Below are 23,802 nucleotides of genomic sequence, written 5' to 3'. Positions count from 1 at the left end.
AGAGAGTGGTGAATCTCTGGAATTCCCTGTCGCAGAAGGTAGTTGAGGCCAGTTCATTGGCTATATTTAAGAGGGAGTTAGATGTGGCCCTTGTGGCTAAAGGGATCAGGGGGTATGGAGAGAAGGCAGGAACAGGATCCTGAGTTGGATGATCAGCCATGATCATATTGAATGGCGGTGTAGGCTCGAAAGGCCGAATGGCCTACTCCTGCACCTATTTTCTATGTTTCTATGTTCATGTTAAAATGTATTTTGTGTGTTTTGTTGCTTTTTATTAGTATGACTATGACAAATCAAATTCCTCGTATGTTGTAAAACATACTTGGCTAATAGAGTACGAGTATGACCTCCCAACTTCTATACTCAACACCCTGACTGATGAAGGCCAAAGTGCCAAAAGCCTTTTTGATCACCTTACCCACCTGCGACTCGACCACTGAGATCCGATAATCAATTCGAGTACGTCTGCATAACTCGTATATTCTAATGTTGTGTTAATGTATATATGTTATGTATTTTTAGGTTAGAGCATAAAAAATGCAGAGAATCCTGGAAATGTTTAGAAGAGACTGTATCGGAGGAAAGAGAAAAGGATTTGAGGTGGGAGATCAAGGACCCTGCATTGGACGAGGAAAAGTGAGGACGTGTGTTTTAAAAGGAGCATGGAGAGAACATAGGGAACGCTGTAATGATAATGTTTACTTTCAAAGTTGGCAATTAGAGAAAGAAGGCAATAAAGAAACAAACTAAAATAGGAATGTTTAAGAAAGAACTGCAGATATTGGAAAAATCGAAGGTAGAAAAAAATGCTGGAGAAATTCAGCGGGTGAGGCAGTGTCTATGGAGAGCAGGAATCGACAACTCGAAACTGCGCCTATTCCTTCTCTCCATAGATGCTGCCTCATCCGCTGAGTTTCTCCAGCATTTTTGTCTAACTAAAATAGGAAGGTAATACCACAGCTGTGGAGAAAAAGGGTGTGGTTATCTTAAACAACACTCCAGAGGAAAGATAGGGTGCTATTCATCTAGGTACTCCCATTTTGTACCAGAAAATGTGTTTTTGATCCCTCGCAAGTGTTTGACAGCACTGGGCCTCTACTCGCTGGAGTTTAGAAGGTTGAGGGGAGACCTCGTTGAAACTTATAGAATAATGAAAGGCATAGAGTGGATGTGGAAAGGATGTTTCCAATAATGGGAGAGTCTAGGACCAGTCATAGCCTCAGAATTAAAGGGCGTTCTTTTAGAAAGGAGGTGAGGAGGAAGTTAATTAGTCGGAGGGTAGTTAATGTGTGGAACTCATTGCCACAGAGGGCCGTGGAGGCCAAGTCAGTGGATATTTTTAAGGCAGAGATAGACAAATTATTGATTAGAACGGGTGTCACGGGTTATGGGGAGAAGGCAGGAAAATGGGATTAGGAGGCAGAGATCAGCCATGGTTGAATGGCGGAGTAGACTAGATGGGCCGAATGACCTAATTCTACTTTTGAAAAAGCCTTTGAAATAGCTTTTGAAATTGTGAAAAGGCTGTAAATATTCAGCATGTCAGGTAGCATCTGTGGAAAGAGTAACAGAATTAAAAGCTTCAGATAAGAAACCAATCCTGTTTCTCTCTCCACTTGGCACTAGCTTATCTGCAGTTTGTTTCCCGCATTTTTTGTTTTCATATCAATTTGCAACATCCTTCGCTCTTTTGATTTGCACCCAATCTGACTTGTTTATCTTCAACACTGACCCAATTGTGTCAAAAGTATATTTTTCCATCTTGGACAGTTGCAGCCACACGATGTATTATTGAATTTAATAGTTTCAGATGACGATCATTTATTTTCTCGCTTCCCTCAGTTTTTGCTGCACCCCTCTGTTTCAGTTGTTTTTTATTTCTCTGTCTTCCAGCTCTGAAAGGAAATATTACCGTGACAATTTTGGTCTGTACCCTAGAACAAACCTTCCTTCTGATCCACCCGCCTCCCTCTTTACAATTGAAAGCATGCGTGCTTTCCCCATTTTGGTTCAGACTGAGGGTCTTTGTCGACTCTGCTTCTCTCCCCATGAATGAGTTATCCAGTTTTGCTCCAATGCACCTGCAGTCTGTCCGACTGTTAAATTCACTGCAGCCGACTTCAGTTTTATAATTTAAAATATTATTCGATCTTCCGGTGTAGTTTATTTTTCTTTAAATGGTACAACTACCACTGGCAAAATCACCCAAATTTGCTAAAGTTTAAACATGTTGATGATTGGTCACGTTCCTCATGAGAATAAACCCGTTGCATCCCCCCTGCATTTGTTTCTTATTCCACAACCAACTTCACAAAGGTCTGTAATTAGAGGGTTTTTCCCCCAACAGTATAAATGTTGGAATACTGGGAAAGCCTTGATCGAATGCAAGAGCAGGATTGATGGGCCAAATGGACTAATTCAGCTCATAGTTCTTATGGTCGTAACACGACCAGTTTAAGTTATGGCAAGTTCACGTTTATCTCTTTTTCATGCATCACCTGACCTCTCCTGGGCCATCAAACATTTTTGAAGTTGATCAACTTTCGTTTGTGTTGTCAGTTGGAGATGAAGGATTCTTTTCTGTCTGAGATTGCAGCTTAATCTGTTCAGTTGAACACATTGCAACAATGGAGTCGCAGCACTTGCCGCTGGATCAGTTTGCATTATTGCAACAGACTGTGTGTTCCGTGCTATAGGGAATTGTAAAGGAATTGTGTTGATGTCAATAAGTTAGACAATAAGATGTCAATAAATTCAGTTAGAGAACGACGTACAAAAAAAAAATCTGCAAGAGCAAATTACAACTTTTATTTTCATCTTAAGTCACTTTTGAAACTATAAGCCATTGTGGACTAAACCAATTTCACTCAGGAACAAACATGTACAAAATTGTATGCATTATAAAAATAGGCTAAAACAACCTTTGAATTCTTATTCGGCAAAATTATTGCCTGCATGTGAATGATAAATTATATTTCAATTAATGGCCTGCTATGGCAGCACTAAGTGATGACAATTTCCACACCCCTTTATATAACATTTACCACAGAGAGTTTAGACGACCAGTACGGGGATGCATTCAGATCATTCATAACAACATAACCCAAAGGCTAGCAAGCCACAATATCCAGCTAATTCGTTCAATTAATTATAATCCTACTCACTCATAATTCAAAAAATACTTTATATCTCGATGTCAGACATTCTGTCACAATTTGTACTGCACTGCTCCACGTAATAGCATTTCCCTATCCTCACGTATTCATAGCATAGATTGCTGCAATTCAGTACCTAGCAAATTATTCTGGTTCCAATGACTGCACTAAAATACTAGCTCTAAAACTACTTAAAATATCACTTAAGTCACATTTCACAGAGTACGTTCTTGAGTTAAGCCAAATGTTTTTGCCGACTGAAAAGATGATCTTGACTCCTTGTTTTTTAAACCATTACACCATGCACAATTTACATTTATTAGGAAACAGTGCAATATTTGTACATCACATGTGAGAGGAATGGGAGGGAAACAAAAAATATGCCCTTATAAACCTGAGCAAAGTATTTGCTTTCTTACACTGGAGAGTGAAAGCCACCCTGTTGAACAGAATATTCTCTGGTGTTTGTTCAGACAGCTCCTAACATTGCGGCAACCTACTGAATTACACCGACTCCTACTCCCCCGCTCCCTCCAACTCTCCCAGCCACTCCTCCCACGTCCAACTGAGGAAAGTATTTCTTCTAAAAGTTTGATATTCACCCGAAGAGCTGCAGAGAAAAGTCTACAATACTGTACAGCACTTTATAAGGAGTGCACTCCCAGCATTGGCAAGTTTGTGAATTTGGGATCCAGGTTTGTTTGAAACAGTTGTTGCCGTACTACAAAAGGTTGACACATGGAGCACCACCAATTCATTGCATCACAGGTGCAATTGTACTGGTTACTTGCTCACGGTCAAACGTATTTTTCTGTAATCTATTCATATAAAATACAGGAGTATGCTGAATTGCACATTTACCACAGGCCATTATACAAAAAAATTGCCACTTAATGTATTCGGTTATTTCCAAAAGGAGTTTGACAAACAGAACAAATGTAAAAAGTATGCAGGCAGATAGGCTCAGGGGTAAGGAGGCAGGCATCTGGCAAAACTAACATGCTGGCTAGAAACTTGTCAGCTTCAGTATCATCATTCCGCTGCAACACTTTGCCGTTGGCCGAGCTACATCACATGCAGTCATTTACCATGCTGACTTACTTAGAGAGGGTGATAATGGAATTGTGCTTTCAGGTACCAGACCTTTAGACATCCTTAGTTGCAAACTATCACTGAAAACAAATGCAAATCAAAGCATTCAAAATGAATTTTAAAAGCTGCACAGTTAAAGAAGGATAGGCAAATTGAAATATACACAGCAATGGTTTGCTCTGGCACTTGTAGACCTTGAAGAAATGCTAAAAATCTATTTGTTTTTTTTAATTGAGAAGCTATGTCCATGACTTCAGCAAAGGCCAAATCCTTTCAAGTCACTGAGAGACCGGCAGGAGCAGTCCCATTAATGATATCTTCAGAGCAGAACAGGAGATTCCAGCCAAAGAATTGCCACAAGGAACAGGAGATGGGTTGTTGTAATGCCTTTCTCATCATGATGATCTCAGAGAAGCAATCATCATAGTGAAAATGGGGAACGAGAGGAAGAAATACATGAACTTGGAGAAATCTGTAAGAAATAAATTGCATATACTGTTAGAATACAAGTCATCTGATTACGTTTTAACACTTTAGGCAGGCTACATGATTCATTATAAGGTCAGGCCAACAACAACTTTCTCATGTGGAAACATCCCAAATACTGCACAAAGGTGCAATCAGGCAAGAATGTACCTGGCGAGAGGAAATTGAGACTAAAAGGTTGGAGATGCCAGTTTTGTGTCCGTTCTTAAAGGCAGCCAACAGAAGAGTGGAGAGGGAGAGATTTCTGGAGAAAGGAGTGGATGTAGATTCAGGGGAGAGAACAGGAATACCGATGAGCCAAGTAATCAATAGATTTAAACATGAGGCATGGAACTTTAATTTTGAGACAACAAAGTAAATTCACCAGCAATTTTGATTGGAGTACTGTAACGCTCCTTTAATTTTACATGTTTGGGACGTTGGTGGCGGTGGGCCGGCAGATGTTGCAGATGTGCTTGTCCGTATGGAGTTTGTGGGTTTTCCCCGGTTTCCTCACATACTCCAAAGACACACAGGTATGTAGGTTAATAAACTTTGGTAAAAATGGAAAATTGTCCCTAGTGTTATTGGATAATGCTAGTGCACGGGGATCGCTGGTCGACGGACTCGGTGGGCCGAAGGACCTGTTTCCGCACTGTATCTCTAACTAAATTACCGTCACCTCCAAAGTGATCCTACAACCAGTCACATCTTGGTGTTCTGCTCATGATTCCTGCATCTGCAGTTGCCCGTGCCTCAGTATTTCAATTTTTTTTTTTTTTTTAAATGACTACAAATGGAATTTTTTTGATGAGATGATTTTCCTAGGTTTGCACCCATGAGATCCAGAGTTCACACCCAAGGCCAAGAACATCTCTTCAATGTCTCAGGGTGTCCATTGTATTCTTTACTGCACAGGTTTTGTACGAGTTATACTATTAAAAAGCTCATCTTCCTGTGCTCAAGATGATTTTTCTTTCACATCAGCTACAACATTCTTTTAAGTTGAGTTATTCCTTATGTTCAAAACAAGGAACTGCAGATGCTGGTTTACAAAACAAAATAGATAGTCCTGGAGTAACGCAGCGGATAAGGGCAGCATCTCTGGAGAACATGAACAGGTGACGTTTTTGGTCGGGACCTTTCTTCAGACTGTAGGGAATTGCCTTTCACTTTCTCCAAGTTAAAGGTATGGCCATGAGCACTCGCATGGGCCCCAGCTATGCCTGCCTTTCTGTAGGTCAATGTTTCAGGTGTAAACTGGTACCATCCCTCAACTCTTTCACCGCTACATCGACTAAATTTCCGTCAGCTCCAAAGTGATTCTACCACCAGTCACATCTTCTCATCCCACCTCTTTCCAACTACTCTCTTTGCAACTCCTTGGTTCACGCATCCCATCCCACCCAACCCACCACATCCCCACGTACTTTCCCCCGCAACGGCAAGAGATGCAACACTTGTCCCAATGCCTCCTCCCTGACTTCCACCCAGCGACCCCAGCAGTTCTTCCAGGTGAGACAGAGGTTCACATGCACCTCCTCAACCTCGTCTGGAGTTCCCGACGTGGCCTCCTGTACATTGGCGATACCGAGCAAAGACTCAGTGGCCGTTTCACTGAACACTTACACTTGGTCCAAGGTCTACTGGATCTCTCGGTTACTAAACATTTGAACTTCTCCTCCCATTGCCTTACAGACGTTTCTGTCCTGGGCCTTCTCCAATGCCAGAGTGAGACCACACATGAACTGGAGGAACAGTTTTGTTTTGGACTTTTGGAGGAACAACACCTCGTATTCCGCTTAGTTAGCTTACAACTCAACAGCACGAACACCGAATTCTCCAATTTTAAGTAATGACAACCCCCCCTCCCATCCTACCTCCCACCCCCCACCTATTCCCATCTGGACTCTTACCTATTTCTCCTTTCTCCGTCCAGTTCCACCTACATTCTCACCTTCTTCTAGCTTCATAATTCACAACTCTTCAATCCTGTTGTCTCACACCTCCTGTCTTTTCATCTCTGGCCTTTGTCCAACCATCTGTCCTTCAAAGCTAACCCCTCACCTGCATCATCCTATCACCTGTCAGGCTTTGTCCTGCCCCTCATCTCTTGCAGCTTTCTCTTCTCCCACCACAATCAGTCTGAAGAAGGGTCCTGAGCCGAAACATCACCTATCCATGTTCTCCAGTGATGCTGCCTGATCTGCTGAGTTACTCCAGCACTCTGTGTCTATTTTTGCCACTCTTTATGGTAATTTTGTTGTTTGTTCTGAGATTTACCATTGGTACTTACCACAGGCTTTATTTTAAATGTTATCCAGCTTTTGTGTCCACAAGCTGCATCTGAACGTTCACTGGCATGGGAGGACCTGCATACCCGCCCTTGGATTGCATTTGGTTCTGAATTGAGCTCACCTGTGGAAGATGGAAACAGTAGAGTCAGATGCAATTTAAATACTTTAGACAGGTGTGGGCAAGTTGGGCAGAAGGGCCTGTTTCCACACTGTATCACTCTATGACGCTACGACAGCACTTGACCATCATAGCCTCCCTTGTAAGCCGTACAACGATAACACCATTGGACTCATTGAAACATTAATTTGTCCCAAACTTGGCAAGAATGCAATGTGTGTTTGAGATACTTACCATGACTTTTGTTCTCATCTCATGATTAAGAGGCGATGAAAACATTGCCACCATTGATTTTCTCTTTTGATTCTTTTTAAGCCACTTGCACACGTCGAATTGGCCAAATAATGATGGTAGATTTCCAGGTTAAGAGAGTCAAGAGTATTTACTTGTCATATGTAACAGGTAAAATGAATGGCACAAAGCCAAGCATTTCATTAACCTCTGAAGGCCCAAAACACAGAACAAGCTATTTTGAAGAGATTGAGTGTCTTAAAGCTGATGCACCCTGCATTGCCCTGAAGGATATCTCCGTTTCTGACGTTACCTTCACAATATTTGGTGACTGCTTTATCCTTTCGAGATCAAAGAACATTTTGACATTCACATAAGAAAAAGAATGTGGAAGCATTGTCATCTTGTGTGATACTTGCTAATATTAAAATAAGCCACTGATTTTCTCCTTTGATTCTTATCGAGTCAATTGCATAATACTTCAAATCGGCCAAATAATTATGGTAGATTTCCAGGTTAAGAGAGTCAAGAGTGTTGAATTGTCACGGTAACAGCAACAGAAAAAAACATTCTTACTTGCTGCATCTTTACAGGCTCATTAATGCAGTAACACTTTAACTAATCTACAGCTTTTCGTGTCTATCTTCCTAAACAAATATACAATAATCAATAAAACAATGAATAATCAGTAATATTACATAACCAGGTGCAAGACTGAGGTGCCACCAAAACTGTGCTACCATAACAGTCCATAGTAGATCATAGATAGACACAAAATGCTGGAGTAACTCAGTGGGTCAGGCAGCATCTGTGGAGAAGCTGTTTTGGAGAGTAAGGGGAGAGGGAAACTAGCCCTCAGTATAGATGGGGCATCTTAGTTGGTATGGCAAGTTGAGCTGAAAGGTCTGTTTCCATGCTGTATGACTCCATGATACAGAGATGCACTAGACATCCACACACTGTTTATACCCCAGCGGTATGAACAATGACTTCTCCAATTTCAGGTAGTCCTTGCTTTCTCCCCCCTTCCTCTCCCCTTCCCAGCTCTCCCACAGCCTACTGTCTCAGACTCTTCCTTTCTTCCCCCCCCCCACACCCACCAGTCTGAAGAAGGGTCTCGACCCGAAACGCTACCTATTCCCTCTCTCCATAGATGCTTCCCTCACCCACTGAGTTTCTCCAGCATCTGCAGTTCTTTCTTAAACAAAAACATCCACACATGCACCAATAGCCCAGTATTGCAAAGACCATATAACCATATAACAATTACAGCACGGAAACAGGCCATCTCGACCCTTCTAGTCCGTGCCGAACACATATTCTCCCCTAGTCCCATATACCTGCGCTCAGACCGTAACCCTCCATTCCCTTCCCATCCATATAACTATCCAATTTATTTTTAAATCATAAAAACGAACCATGACTGAAGAATTCCTGCAACTCAAACTGTCAGTGGTGAGGGGATATTTCAACAAAATCCAATGTCTTAACTCGTCCATATTGAACAAGATGTCCCATCCAACCTAGTGGTATGTGGCCGCATTTGACCCATATCCCTCTGAACCTTTCCTATCCATGTACCTGTCCAAATGTCTTTTAAATGCTATTCTGGTACCTGCCTCAACTACCTTGTCTGGCAGCTCGTTCCATATACACACCACCACAACATGGAGCACTTAAGTTAAAACAGAATTACACTTCATATTTGTACTCCAGAAGGAAGCTTGCCAGTTCATATTCCAAATTTATTGGCTACTTTTTCAGGTTTCTGGAATATTAATAGCAAATATAAAATCAATGCTGATTTTGGCAAATCCAGTTCAGAAAATCTATGTGCCACAACTTTACATGTTTCATCCAGAAGAAGTGACGTTATAACTTCAAAGAGGCGTGGGCAACTTTCTCACAAGTTATTTTTTCCCACAGCCGACCAGAACATAAACCAACTGATGTCACTGTTTTGCATGTGTCTCTTGTAAAGAACTGAAAGCATCACGCAACACATTCTTGAGCCAAAAACAGCGATACATGTTTTTTGAGTGTACAGGGAATGAGATTCGATAACTCTGTGGCTGTTTATTCTTGACTTCATGGTCAACATTAGGCTCATATTTCCAAGGATGATTAATACATTTTTACTTCTGATGTAGAATCAAGTTTCTGGCTTTTCAGTGTCCAGTCAGAATCATACAGCAGGGAAATGGACCCTTCAGTCCAACTAATCCATACCGAACAAGATGCTAATTCTAAGCTAATTCCATTTGCTTGCATTTGGGCCATAATCCTCTGAACCTTTCCCATCCATGTACCTGTCCAAAAGTCTTCTAAATATTATCATTGTACATACTTCAATTAGTTTCACTGTGTGAAAATGTTGCCCCTTAAGTGACCTCCCACCTCAAACCTATGCCATATAGCTCTTGATTCTTCTACCCTGGGAAAAATATTCTGTGAATTCACCCTATCTATCCCTCTCATGATTTTATACACCTCCATAAAATCACCCCTCAGCCTCCTTTGCTCAAAGGAATAAAGTGCTAGCCTGCCGAACTTCTCCCTGTAGCTCAGGGCCTCAAGTCCTGGCAACATCCTAATAAATCTTCTCTCCATTCTTTCCAGTTCAAAGTCATCTTTCTTAAAGCAAGGTGGCCAAAGTCGAACACAATACTCCAAGTGCGGTCTCAACAGCGAACTGATGTTAAGAGTCATCAGTTAACATCCCCATTTCTGACCTTGTGATGGATGGAAGGTCAGTGATAACACAGCAGAGGATGGTTAAGGCTAGAACAATGGGTGGTACAGTGGTGCAACTGGTAGAGTTGCTGCCTCACAGCACCAGGGTCCTGGGTTGCTATCTGTGTGGAGATTTTCCTGCGACCACATGAGTTTCCTCCTGGTGTTCTGGTTTTCTTCCATGGTCCAAAGACACACATTTGCAGGTTAATTAGCCTTCATTCTCTTTCCTTAATTTTTAAAGAGAGTTCCCTGTAGCATTAACTATACTCTTATCCATATTTATTATCCTACAATCAAGCTAACTTCCAGCTATCCAAAATCTTGCTGCCATCAGCTAACTGACATCCAGTTCCACTCAGTCTCTTTACTGATCTTCATTGGCTTCTAGTTAAGCATCTCTCCTGTAAAGAGCCTTTGGTGTGTTACTAAGTTAAGGAAGCTTTATAAATAGAAGTCACGCTGTACAGCACAGAAAACTAAGAGAATATTCCATAGGGATAGTTAAAATCAGAAGTTTTCAGATAGGGTAAAAACCATAAATCTGAACAATCACTAATAAGAGAAAACCTAAATACGGTAACTGGCAAAAGAACCAGAGACATTGTGGGGGAATGTTTTCAAAAGATTGTGAGAGTGTCTATTCTTTTCACTAGCTAGGATTTTGACTGCACTATCTGACAGGGCAGTGGATGTTGGATGTAGAAGACTTTAAAAGGAATGGGATAGATACTGGAAAGAATTGCAATGGAATGCAATGGAATGCAGCTATGGTGGTATTGGATTAAAGGGGCTGTCCCACTGTGGCGACCTAATCAGTGGGATAAGAAGAGTGCCTTCGACCTTCAAGCTCGAGGGCACTCGCCTGGAAACCTCGAGTGGATCGACCACACACACACACACAACCGCGAGCTGGATCGACCGACCGCACACACACACACACACACACACACACACACACACACACACACACACACACACAACCACAAACACACACACACACCCACACACACACACACACACACCCACACACACACAAACTTCAAAGGCGGGGGCGATTGGGAAAGCTACCCTCGAGCGCTGTCTGAAATTCACACCCGCAATGAAGATTTTACTCGTGGAAAATTTTTCAAACGGCTGCCACTGTGCACGGTAAGTCCTTTAGAGAGCGCAGTGACCTCCTAGGGGGTCGGCTGGGGGGGGGGGGGGGGGGGGGGGGGGGGACCCCTGGAGGAGGAGAGGTGGAGAGAAGGAGTGGAGACACTTTTAAGAAGTATAATAAAGTTTAGCGGGCATCTTATCTACCGGTCGGTTTTCCCTGGTCCATGAGCCAATCAAAATGCCCAATCAGCGAAGGAGATTGCCTACAGCTACCCTCGACTGCCTGTAACTAAATAGTGACCCCACTCCACTACACTATGTCAAAAAGAACCATACTGACCAAATTTGACTCGTGGAAAATTTTTCAACATGCTGAAAATGTTTTCACGCCCTAGCTGAGACTGCGAGTATGCAGGAACTTCCCTCGAGCATGAAGGAGAGTTCCAGTGACCTCATAGGATCTCGTGTCGACCATGCTGCAAGTTTTGAGTCGAGGGCAAACTCGTCTAAAGTCGCAGATTAGGTCGCCGCCGTGGGACAGCCCCTTTACTGCACTGGTTTGTGAAAGATGCAGACCACCAGTGGTTCTGGCTGTATTGGCCTCTAGATGCCAAATGGCCTCCTTCCATACTGTACTTTTCCATCAATCAGTCATTCTATATTGTCATCTGAAGAGAGTTGGCTTTAAATGCTGTTTGGAGCACAGCTGGTAGAATTGTTCAGAGCCCTCACTAGCTACTGGAATCAGATGAACACTGCTACATACAACACTGACTTACATCCTTTTACAATTACTAATGGGGACGTCGGCCAATAACATTCAAAGCTCTGGCTGTGATTCCGTCTCTTGGGTCACATTCCAGGCTTTTCATCTCTAGCTGTCAATTGTTGCTGAATGAAGCTTTGCTCACGAACACTCGTGATCAGAAAAAAATACGATAGTTGTCAAAACAACTGTTTAGTTGAATAAAACTACAAATGAAGGTTGACCCCATGTTTTCTTTTCCTTTTAGTCAAACAAGCTTTTGTTTATTGGAGAGAGGGGAGAAGAGGAATGCTTTTGTTCAGTTTAAGTTTTTCTTAGGAGTGTGTTGTAAACTTTTTCTCAATTGTGTAACACTGGAAATGGGACTGCTGCCATTCTCATTTGATTCAGGACAAAGACAATCCATACCAGCTCTTGAGAAATCGATGCTCCATATATTTAACATACCACCTCGTACACAGATTTATTTATCATTCAATATTCGGGATGTGTTATTGGGAATGAGAATGCTTATGAAACCAGTGTTATATGGGGCTATTATAACACTTTATATTGCATGAATGAATAGTATATTTGTGTTAGGCCTTTTGTCCCGTGGGTCACAGCGGTAAAATGCCTGCAGACCTATCCGAGCTGGGGATCGGCATCCTGACAGATACCCAAAAATGGCCACGTGAAAAGTGAAATGGCCAAATGGCTAAACAAATAATTTTCAGCAATATTCACAAAGGAAACAGATGTTGTGGTCGGAGAATTGGGTGATGGGTAGGAGAAAATGTAAACAAGGAGCTGCAGATACTGGTTTACAAAAAAAAACACACAAAGAGGACATGACTTCAGAATTAAGGGACAGAAGTTTAGGGGTAACATGAGGGGGTACTTCTTTACTCAGAGAGTGGTAGCGGTGTGGAATGAGCTTCCAGTGGAAGTGGTGGCGGCAGGTTCGTTGGTATCATTTAAAAATAAATTGGATAGGCATATGGATGAGAAGAGAATGGAGGGTTATGGTATGAGTGCAGGCAGGCGGGACTAAGGGAAAAAAGTTGTTCGGCATGGACTTGTAGGGCCGAGATGGCCTGTTTCCGTGCTGTAATTGTTATATGGTTATAAAGTGCTGGAGTAACTCAGCAGGCCAGGCAGCATCTCTGGAGATCATGGATAGGCGGCATTTTGGACCAGAATTCTACTTCAGACTCAGAAAAAAAAGGTAGTAGGCAGTCTTGTGCCAGTCTCTCTGCATTTAAAAGAGAGTAAATCTATTGCAGGCTGCAAGGGAAGAGATTGCTGGCCTCTGACTGAGATTTTTAAATAATCCCTGAACACAAGTGAGGTGCCAGGAGGACAGAAAATGTGGCCCCCCTTTTCAAGAAAGGCAACAGAGCTAGTTGTCCCAGGTTAGATCCCTGCCTGCAGCAATTTACGAAATATCGTACGTCATAATTATGAAAATGTTAGACATAAGCATTGTTATCAGGGTCCCAAACAAATTGCGTAAAATTGGCAAAAAAATTCTTATAGCTGTGTTAATATCCCTGCTAGGAAATTGACCAAGGGACATGCAGCAAAATATATGATCCAACTGAATGAATGAACGGCCTGCAGGGGTTGAATGACCCACTGTTGCTCCTGTGATGTTGGATGAGAATGCAGACTTGGCCATTTTGGGGTATCTGTCAGGATGCCAATCCCCAGCTTGGAAAGTTCTGCAGGCATTTTACCGCTGTGACCCACGGGACCAAAAGCCTAACACAAATATACTATTTCAGGCTTGGAAGAAACATTGGAAGGGGAGGAAATGACAGGGACACACGTGAAGTCCCACGAGATATACAAAGGATTGTTTTATCTTAGACTTTAGAGATATAGCACAGAAACAGGCCCTTAGGCCCACTGAGTCCGCACCAACCAGTGATCACCCCGTGAACTAGCACTATCCTACACACTAGGAACCATTTACAATTTTACCAAAGCCAATTAACCTACAAACCTGTACGTTTTTGGAGTGTGGAGGAAACAAGTGCACCTGGAGAACCCCAAGTGGTCACAAGGAGAACGATAAAGGTCCGTACAGACAGCACCCATAGTCAGGATTGAACCTGGGTCTCTGGTGCTGTAAGGCAGCAACCTTACCACAATGCCACTGTGCTGCCACTAGAGAAAAGCAGCCTAGTTTGCTCTACATATATATCCATATGCCTATATGGATAGGCATATGGATGAGAAGGGAATGGAGGGTTATGGTACAAGTGCAGGCAGGTGGGACTAAGGGGAACAAAATTTGTTTGGCATGGACTTGTAGGGCCGAGATGGCCTGTTTCCGTGCTGTAATTGTTATATGGTTATATGGTTACATAGAGAAATGTTTGTACTCACTGAGTTCATTCCACTATTGAAGACATCGCCTGATCCTACATGGGCCGTGTGGACAAAGTTTGTCGGCTCTCCTATCATGCTTCGATCGATCCGCCGTCGCCTTTTCTGAAATAGAAGGAAAAACCGTCAGAACGTCCTCTCAGTCACACAGGTTGGTAAACAGAAAAGCACAAGGACAAAAGACACTGTTCCTGTACATGCTTTCGTTGGGCAGGAATGTTGACACCATCACTACAGTTTCTTCCCAGCTGTTATCAGGCAACTGAACCATCCTACCAACAACTAGAGCGCAGTCCTGAGCTACTATCTACCTCATTGGAGACCCTCGGACTATCTTTAATCAGACGTTATCTTGCACTCAACGTTATTCCCTTCATCATGTATCTGTGCACTGTGGGTGGCTCGATGGTAATCATATATTGCCTTTCTGCTGACTGGTTAGCATGCAACAAAAGCTTTTCACTGTACCTCAGTGGGACAATAAACTAAACTCAAACTATAAATATTGGGCAGTCTTTGTGTTTTCCGCTCCACTGAAGAAACTAAAATGCGGCCAAACCGAAATGTCCTCCTGCATTTCCGCCTGTTCTTTGAAGGCTTCTGTTTTAATCAGAACAGTATGCTTTCCTTGGCTTTGTCCAGCAGGGATCCAGCACACATGCTGCAAATGTATGAATGATTTTCATCAGGACTGGATCATTGGGACCATTTCATCAACATTGTCTTGTAGCCAAGAGCCCCGATTTTAACTTGGAATACAACCATGATAAGATTCTGATTGTCTACTCTATCAAAGGTTCTCATAATTTTATATACCTTCACTTTTTTGCCATCTCCTTTAATTGTCCCCCTCTCACCTTAAACCTATGCTCAGTATTTCTAGTTCTAGTATCTAGTTCCCAGGTTTAAATGTATGTCATAAAATGGTGAGTGAAATGCTCGGCTGTGCATATGATAGCCACGACTTTAGGCACCTGTCCCGGTTGAGGAGGGCAAGTCCTCAGACAAAAGCCAGGCACAAAATGCTGGAGACTGTTCGTATTAGTGGAAATGTGTCAGCCTCGATGACAATCAGCACGGGAGCACCTCAAGGCTGCGTGCTCAACCCCCTGCTGTACTCACTCTATACTCATGACTGCGTAGCTGGTCATAGTGCGAACTCCATCATCAAGTTCGTTGATGACACCACTGTTGTGGGACGTATCATTGATGGGGATGAGTCAGGGTATAGAAGAGAGATCGAGTGACTGTCCATATGGTGTCAGCACAATAACCTGGCCCTCAACATCAGCAAAACCAAGGAACTGATCGTGGACATTGGAAGGGGTAGGAGGGGGGCCCACAGACCCATTTATATCAACGGGTCGATGGTTGAAAGGGTCAAGAGCGTCAAATTCCTGGGCATGCACATCTCTGAAGATCTTTCCTGGTCCGAGAACAATTATTAAGAAAGCACATCAGCGCCTCTACTTCCTGAGAAGATTACGGAGAGTCAGTTTGTCAAGGAGGACTCTCTCGAACTTCTACAGGTGCACAGTAGAGAGCATGCTGACCGGTTGCATCGTGGCTTGGTTCGGCAACTTGAGCGCCCTGGTGCGGAAAAGACTACGAAGAGTATGGTAAGAAATGGTATATGGACACACTGATCTGCTCTGTAGTCATGCCTACTATGTTCTGGTGTGCTGAAGCAAAGCAAGAATTTCATTGTCCTATCACACACACATGACAATAAACTCTCTTGAATCTTGAATCTTGAGTAACTCAGCGGTTATTTTAATTTATTTTTTGGTAAACCAGCTTCTTTAAATCTACATGAATTCCATTTTAGCGGGTCAGGCAGAGTCTGGAAAAAAAAAGGATGGTTGACATTTTGGGTCGGGATCCTTCTTCAGTGGCTGAAGAAGAGTTCTGACCCAAAACGTCACCCATCTTTTTTCTCCAGAGATCCTGCACGATCCTCTAAGTTACACCGGCACTTTGTGTCCACCCTAGGTGACTAAACTACGTTAAACTACACTATATACATGACTACACCATGTTAATATTGACCCAAAGGCTGGCCAATATATTTGGTTATTTTAATTCATTTTTGGTAAACCAGCATCCACAGTTCCTTGTGCCTATGCTAATTCCATTTGTATTAATTCCACAATCTCATCAATTGCCCCCAGATTCTACTGCTCACCTGCACACAAAGGGCAAATTATAGTAGCCAATAAACTTAATATGTGAAGGTGGGATTTAAAATTCAAAAATAGCATGGCATTACTTTATTTACTCAGTATACTCAACAATTTATTCACAGGTCAGCTTTGGACAGCAATGTCAGCCACGACCCAGACAGCCCGGCCTAACCCATGTATCATTCGGATTGAGGCAATTCTTGTAATAAAATGGCAAAAGTGACACTGGCGTCGATAATCGGCTGATTCCAACATCTTCATAAGTTCCTAGGTGATAGAAGCAGAATTAGGCCATTCGGCCCATCGAGTCTACTCCATCATTTAATCATGACTGATCTATCTCTCCCTCGTAACCGCATTCTCCTGCCTTCTCCCCATAACCCCTGATATCCATACTAATCAAGAATCTATCAATCTCTGCTATCAAAATATTAATTAACTTGGCCTCCGCAGCCTTCTGTGGCATTGAATTCCACAGATACATCACCCTCTGACTAAAGAAATTCTTCCTCATCTTCTTCCTAAAGGTACATCATTTAATTCTGCGGCTATGACTTCTGGTCCTAGGGTCTCCCACTATTGGAAACATCTTCTCCTCATCTACTCCATCAAGGCTTTTCGCTATTCAGTAATATTTATGAGGGGTCCCATCATCCTTCTAAACTCCAGCGAGTACAGGCCTGTCAAACACTCTGATGTCAAACAAACATCACCAGGGAACAGCAGGCCCACGGGTAAGCCAATATATTTTGTTATTTTAATTAACTTTACAGGATCATTTGTGCGCCAAGTGCAGTAGGAATCTGAGCAGCCCGGGGAGAAGTCTGAGAAAGCAGCTGAGCAGAAACATCTTAATGACATGCCCCGTCAGCAAATATAGGAGTTCTGGGTCAACACTTTCATCAATGTCTTGCAGAGCTATTTCAACTGAGATTTTATCAGCTAGATTGTGAAACATTCAGTAATCTGACCATAAACTTTGCACACCAACAAGGCCACTCATTTTACCAACCACTACATGGGATATTTAAAGAGAGATTATGCATTATCCTACTGACATAGATGTCAGTGCACTGCAATAGATACTGGGTGACCACACTGTCTCAAAAGAAGAAGCATGTCACCAACGTGACACGGCAGATACAAAACAGGTGTTTAAAGGTAATGCCTGGGTTTTCCAGGTCAAAGGCATGTGAAGAGATATAACATACATGTCATATATAAATCCATTTGAGGACAGTAACTCATATTCCGCTTGAGTAGTTTACAAACCAATGGTATGAACATTAAATTCTCCAATTTTAGATAACCACAAACAAAAGGTTTGTATCCCCCACCACCTACCCGCTCTCCCCTCCCACTGTTCTATCCCCCACCTGGACTTGCGCATATTTCTCCCCTCCCTCTCCCCCTCCACGCACGTTCCTTCCTCTGGCTTCACAATTTGCAACTCTTCAATCCTTCTGTCTCATACCTTCTACCTTAATCTCTGGCCTTTGTCCAAAAATCTGCCGATCAAAACCAACCTGTGTTCACCTATTACCTGCCTCACATTGCCCTGCCCCTGCTCTCTTCCAGCTTTTCCCCCCCCCCCCCCCCCCCCCCGACCCAAACACGGCAATCGGTTTGAAGAAGAGAGCCGATCCACATTGTCACCTATCCATGTTTTCCAGAGATGCTGAAGATAGACACAAAATTGGTCACATGATACTGCATTTGGAAAGTGTGAGAGCATTAAAACCACAGTTACTGTCTACAGAAAAAGAGACAAAGTGCTGGAGTAACTCAGCTGGTCAGGCAGCATCCCTGGAGAAATATGTAGGAGGCAACTACAGATGCTGAGTTAAACCAACGTTAAACCAGGGCTCTCACTTAACTTTTTTTCTCTGCTTCCAGCCGGGCAACCTAGGCAGCTTATTAGGTTGTTGCCAAATGACAGTTTAGGTGGTCATTTAAGACGACTTGCATGATGTGTGCGATAATGTGCTCAGACGATGCGCGTAGTTACCAGTCGGAATTATGGTCAATGAAGCATTCACATATTATTTCTGCTTCAAATAAAGTTACAAACTAAACATATTCAACAATCAAGACATGATATATACCACAATGGCATGCAGCAACATTATAATACAGTATCTCAACTCTTTTTACAAGTTGCAATGAATGCAATTTATACTATTTCTTTCCACTTCCAAACAAAAATGTGGTTAGATTATTCAGCGTATGATCATGTGCAGGCTTGGCGATCGCTTCGCACAGCACCTCCACTCAGTTCGCAATAACCAACCTGATCTCCCCGTAGCTCAGCACTTGAACTGCCCTTCCCATTCCGAATCCGACCTTTCTGTCCTGGGTCTCCTCCAAGGCCAGAATGAGGCTCACCGCAAATTGGAGGAACAGCACATCATATTTCGCTTGGGTAGTTTACAACCAGCGGTATGAACATTGCCTTCTCCAATTTCAGGTAGTCCTTGCTTTCTCCCTCCTTCCCCTCCCATTCCCAGCTCTCCCACAACCTACTGTCTCCGCCTCTTTCTTTTTTTTCCAGCCCACCCCCCCTCCCGACATCAGTCTGAAGAAGGGTCTCGGCCCAAAATGTCGCCCATTCCTTCGCTCCATAGATGCTGTCTCACCCGCTGATTTTCTCTAGCTTTTTTGTCTACCGAAGGGATCCCACCAGTAGCCACATCTTCTCATCGCCTCCCCTGTCGGCTTTCCGCAGAGACCGCTCCCTCCGTAACTCCTGGTCAATTCGTCCATTCCCACCCAAACCACCCCCTCTCCTGGCACTTTCCCTTGCAACCGCAGGAAATGCTACACTTGTCGCTTTACCTCCCCCCTTGACTCCATTCAAGGACCAAGCAGTCTTTCCAGGTGCGGCAGAGGTTCACCTGCACCGCCTCCAACCTCATCTATTGCATCCGCTGCTCTAGATGTCAGCTGCTCCACATCGGTGAGAAAAAGCGTAAGCTTGGCAATCGCTTTGCCCAACACCTCCGCTCGGTTCGCAATAACCAACCTGATCTCTCGGTGGCTCAGCACTTCAACTCCCCCTCCCACCAAGTACAGGTGCTCGGTGGTCGGCACGGACCTGGTGGGTCGAAGGGCCTGTTTCCACGCTGTATCTTTAAATTAAACTTAAAACACTAAAACCAGGGAAAATCTAAAGAAGGGTCTCTATCCGAAACGTCACCCAATGTCTTCTATTCTGGCTGCTCCGCACACCGCACAATTAAAGCATGGAATAGTCGTCACCCTACCATAGTTACCAAACCAGATGCAACTAAATTTAAGGTAGCTCTTTTTTCCCCAAGGATCCTTTTTTGCTTAAGTCCAAGTCAAGTGTCAAGAGAGTTTTATTGTCATGTGTCCCAGATAGGCCAATGACATTTTTGCTTGTGAATATATAAACATAATACAGAACAGGAGATAAAAGTTCAGTGTGTCTATATACCATAGACCGTATACATACACAATAAATAAACAGATAAAGTGCAATAGGCTGTAATTTTTCAGAGTTTGGAGTTTGGTGGTAGTAGGTCCACCAGTTTAAATTCTGTTTGGAATATTTTTAGAGGACCAGTAAACCAAGAAACTAGAGTTATTCCAGGGAGTTACTCCAGCTCCAAGGGAGTGGTTCTGCCTTAGTTTTCAGCGGCCGCAGCGAGGCGGTGAAAGGACAGCAATGGCAGCCAGATCTCCCACAATGCAAAGGGAGGGAGAAAGTGCCCGGCGCCGACCAGTTGCCGTGGCAGTGCGCATGTGCAAGGCAGCCGATGATCCACTGGCCGTGGTTGTGCGCATGTGCAGGGGGAGAATGTGGATGCCGTCGCAGTGCGCATGTACAAGGCAGCCGGCCGTGCCGGCGGATGAGGAGCGGCGGAGAGCGGAGAACCGGCAGGCCCGGACACGGAGGGCGGGCGGAGACGGAGAGTGACAGAGAGAGAGATAGAGATGGGGGCCCGCTCAGAATTGAACGATAGGTGTCCCGGGGCAAAATGGCACAGCTTTTAGGTTGCCCGGCAGGACTTTAGGTCGCCATTGGGACCCGGGCAACCATTGATTTCAAACCCTGTAGACACAAAATGCTGAAGTCCAAACCCTTCTTCAGACTGCTGAGTCTCAACCTGAAACTTCACCCATTCCTTCTCTCCAGAGATGCTGCCTGACCAGCTGGGTTACTCCAGCACTGTCTCTTTCTCTGTGGACTGTGGTTTTAATGCTGTCATCCTTTCCAAATACAGTGTCATGTGTCTAATTGGTCTGAAGACTTTAGCAGGGCTGCCAACATTGAGTGAGAGTTGGAAGTTGAGAAATTGCGAGAGACCAAGCCCGAGGGTGTTCCCCTTCCCATTGGTACGGAGCTTTTGCGTTTTTCAGCTTGAAATTGTGCAATCTGGTGCACATTGTAGCAAGTCTTTTAACTTACACTTGAATGCAATATTTATGCTTTCAGTTGGATTAGCTATGAATAAGGTTACGCTAAATTACATTCCTAATTACATTCCACAGTAGAGCCAGGCTCTGATCAACAGGTGCAGCACATGAATGATCTTAGTGTATAGCGTATGTATGGAAATCAGATTATAATCAAGCACTTGGCCCATGTTGACCAACCTGGGTCTCACTGCACACCAGGTACTACTCCTGACCCTGACTCCAGTTGCATACCTTCTCCCATTCCTGACCCCGAGTCCAGCCTTACACCTGGCCCCCTATTCTACCCTGATCATAGCTGCTTACCTGCTTATGTTCCCAGTGCTGAACACTCCCATTGTCCCAGCTTTGACTGCACACCTAGTACTATTCCAGACCTTGACTCTGGATGCACACTTGGCCTTACTCCTAGCTCCTCTGCAATGACAATATATCTGTCCCACACATAAAGCCCCTTATCTGATCCCCTGGACTTAACATACTACTTTCAAGTCCACAGATGCTTATCTAATGCGGTAATCATTTATGGAGCACGCCACAGACCAAATTTTGTATATCAAAATTTGCTACATCCATTGGCTTTCTTGGTATCTAACATTCTAGTTATTTTGTCAAAGAAGTCATCAATTGGTTGAACACAATTTCTCATCCTCAGCTATATAAGTATTCTGTTACCATTTCCTTCATTTTCCTAACAACTCATTTTCACCCCCAATATTTTCAGTATTGTGCTGTCTTCCTCACTTTTCCGAAATGCAAAGTCCAATAACTATATATTTAAGCAATAATATTCTATTTAATGTGATCTTGAGAGTACATAATATTTTCTGTGGCATTCGTAATACAATGATAAAAAGGTTTTTGTTTTGATTGCACCTACCAACATGCATTCATTATTACATTACAGTTAATGTGTACCGAGGGCAAATTTTTGTTCCAATGCTCCCCATTCCCAATTACTTTTACATTGTTGTTTGAAATCCAAGTGAAGTTTAGATGGCATCAGCAAAATAAAACCTCTGGAATGGATGATATTCATTATGTGGTTGGTTGGAGTCAGTATCAGCACAAGTTACTTTATTAAACTTTGAATCTTCAGATGACCTGGTTCAAGCTAAAACTAAAGTCAAATAATAACCTCCTCTATCGGCATCTATGGAGCGAAGGAATAGGTGACATTTCGGGTTATTTCTTATCTTGTTGTAGAGGTGCACAGACATTACGTTTACTTTGCTTACGGGGAAGTTTTGATTCCACTGGGATGACCAAATACATACGGGACAGGGCAGACTCCTGCCCCATTTGCAACAGCCTCGCTCCACACCAACGGGGACAGCCTTTACTGCAACAACCTTCACCAGCAATGCCGTGGACGTCGCTGGAGGCAGACATTTTCGAATGGCACGGTAAACGCTATCTTGTCCTGGTTGACTCCAACTCTAACTGGTTCGAACTCGACTTACTGACCTCTATCACATCAGAAATGGTCATTCAAAAGCTAAAGAACCTGTTCTACTGGCCTGGCTGAAGAACCACGATCTTACCTTGTGGACTATGATGGCACCTTATACAGTTGGTGCCGCCAACACTTGCTTGCTGTGAAGGAGCCACGGCCACCACCAGCTGGTCCTTGCGCTCCACCACTACAGTTCCAGCCGTCTGCTGCTGCGTCCACCAGTTCCAGCATGTCCCGTTACCCTCCACGACCGGCGGCCATGACTAACCACAATAATACCTCTCCTGCATGTTCGCCTTGTCGGTCACCACGGGTTCCCCTGCTGCTTTCTCTCTTCCGGGTTCACCACCTCCCTTTAATCTTTCTGGCGAAGGGAGAGAGCGCTTGGTCCGTACGCGTTCGGGCCGTATTAATAGACCGCCTGATAGATATGGCGAGTATGTTTAAATCCTTACGACATGTAAGCTTACCATATTCACTCTTTAGATTCAGATTCAGATTCAATTTTAATTGTCATTGTCAGTGTACAGTACAGAGACAACGAAATGCATTTAGCATCTCCCTGGAAGAGCGACATAGCAAATGATTTGAATAAATAATAATAAGTGTCCGGGGGGGGTGGTGATTGGCAGTCACCGAGGTACATTGTTGAGTAGAGTGACAGCGGGGAAGGATGTAGATTGGTTTATGCATGAGAACCAATCATGGTAGAATAGCATCACCAACCCCACCCTACTGTACGATATATACTAACACCCACTTCCTACACTGCTCAGTGTTCGAAGCGGTCACAATGTTCTAACTACTAACAACCTGCTGTACTGCTATAATATGAATACTGATTAAATATGATCTTGAACTTCAGATTGTATTCTTTGGCTATTTACAATGATTACAGTCGAGCCTTCCACAGTGTACAGATACAGTGTTTAAGAAAGAACTGCAGATGCTGGAAAAATCGAAGGTAGACAAAAATGCTGGAGAAACTCAACAGGTGAGGCAGCATCTATGGAGCAAAGGAATAGATGACGTTTCGGGTCGAGACCTTTCCTCAGACTGGTGTGGAGGTGGGGGGGGCGAGAAGAAGAAAGGAAGAGGTGGAGACAGAAGGCTGTGGGAGAGCTGGGAAGGGAAGCGGAAGGAGGGAGAAAGCAAGGACTATCTGAAATTGGAGAAGTCAATGTTCATACCGCTGGGGTAAAAACTGCCCAAGAAAAATATGAGGTGCTACTCCTCCAATTTGCGGTGGGACTCACTCTGGCCATGGAGGAGGCCCAGGACAGAAAGGTCGGATTCGAAATGGGAGGGAAAGTTGGTTAGTGTGAACTGAGCGGAGGTGTTGGGCGAAACAATCGCAAAGCCTACGCTTGGTCTCACCGATGTAGAGCAGCT

At 43.6% G+C, this 23,802-nt stretch overlaps 1 protein-coding gene across 7 annotated transcripts in view; it reads right to left on the bottom strand.

Annotated features, from left to right (window-relative positions):
- Positions 1-2,786: 2,786 nt before the first annotated feature.
- Positions 2,787-23,802, bottom strand: part of cdc42se2 (CDC42 small effector 2) — a 182,906-nt gene continuing 161,890 nt past the window's right edge. For all 7 annotated transcript variants that reach the window (XM_055632851.1, XM_055632854.1, XM_055632850.1 and 4 more), the window contains 3 exons: positions 14,332-14,436; positions 7,009-7,130; positions 2,787-4,719 (listed from right to left, as the gene is read on the bottom strand). In XM_055632851.1, the coding sequence (XP_055488826.1) occupies positions 7,029-7,130; positions 14,332-14,436 (207 nt within the window). In that variant the 3' untranslated portion in view covers positions 2,787-4,719; positions 7,009-7,028. The remainder of the gene's footprint in view (positions 4,720-7,008; positions 7,131-14,331; positions 14,437-23,802) is intronic.

The sequence above is a fragment of the Leucoraja erinacea genome, chromosome 3, assembly GCF_028641065.1.
Source record: "Leucoraja erinacea ecotype New England chromosome 3, Leri_hhj_1, whole genome shotgun sequence".
NCBI classification, from domain to species: domain Eukaryota; kingdom Metazoa; phylum Chordata; class Chondrichthyes; order Rajiformes; family Rajidae; genus Leucoraja; species Leucoraja erinaceus.
Note: the sequence above shows the minus strand (reverse complement) of the source record. Positions and strands in the feature narration are given on the sequence as shown.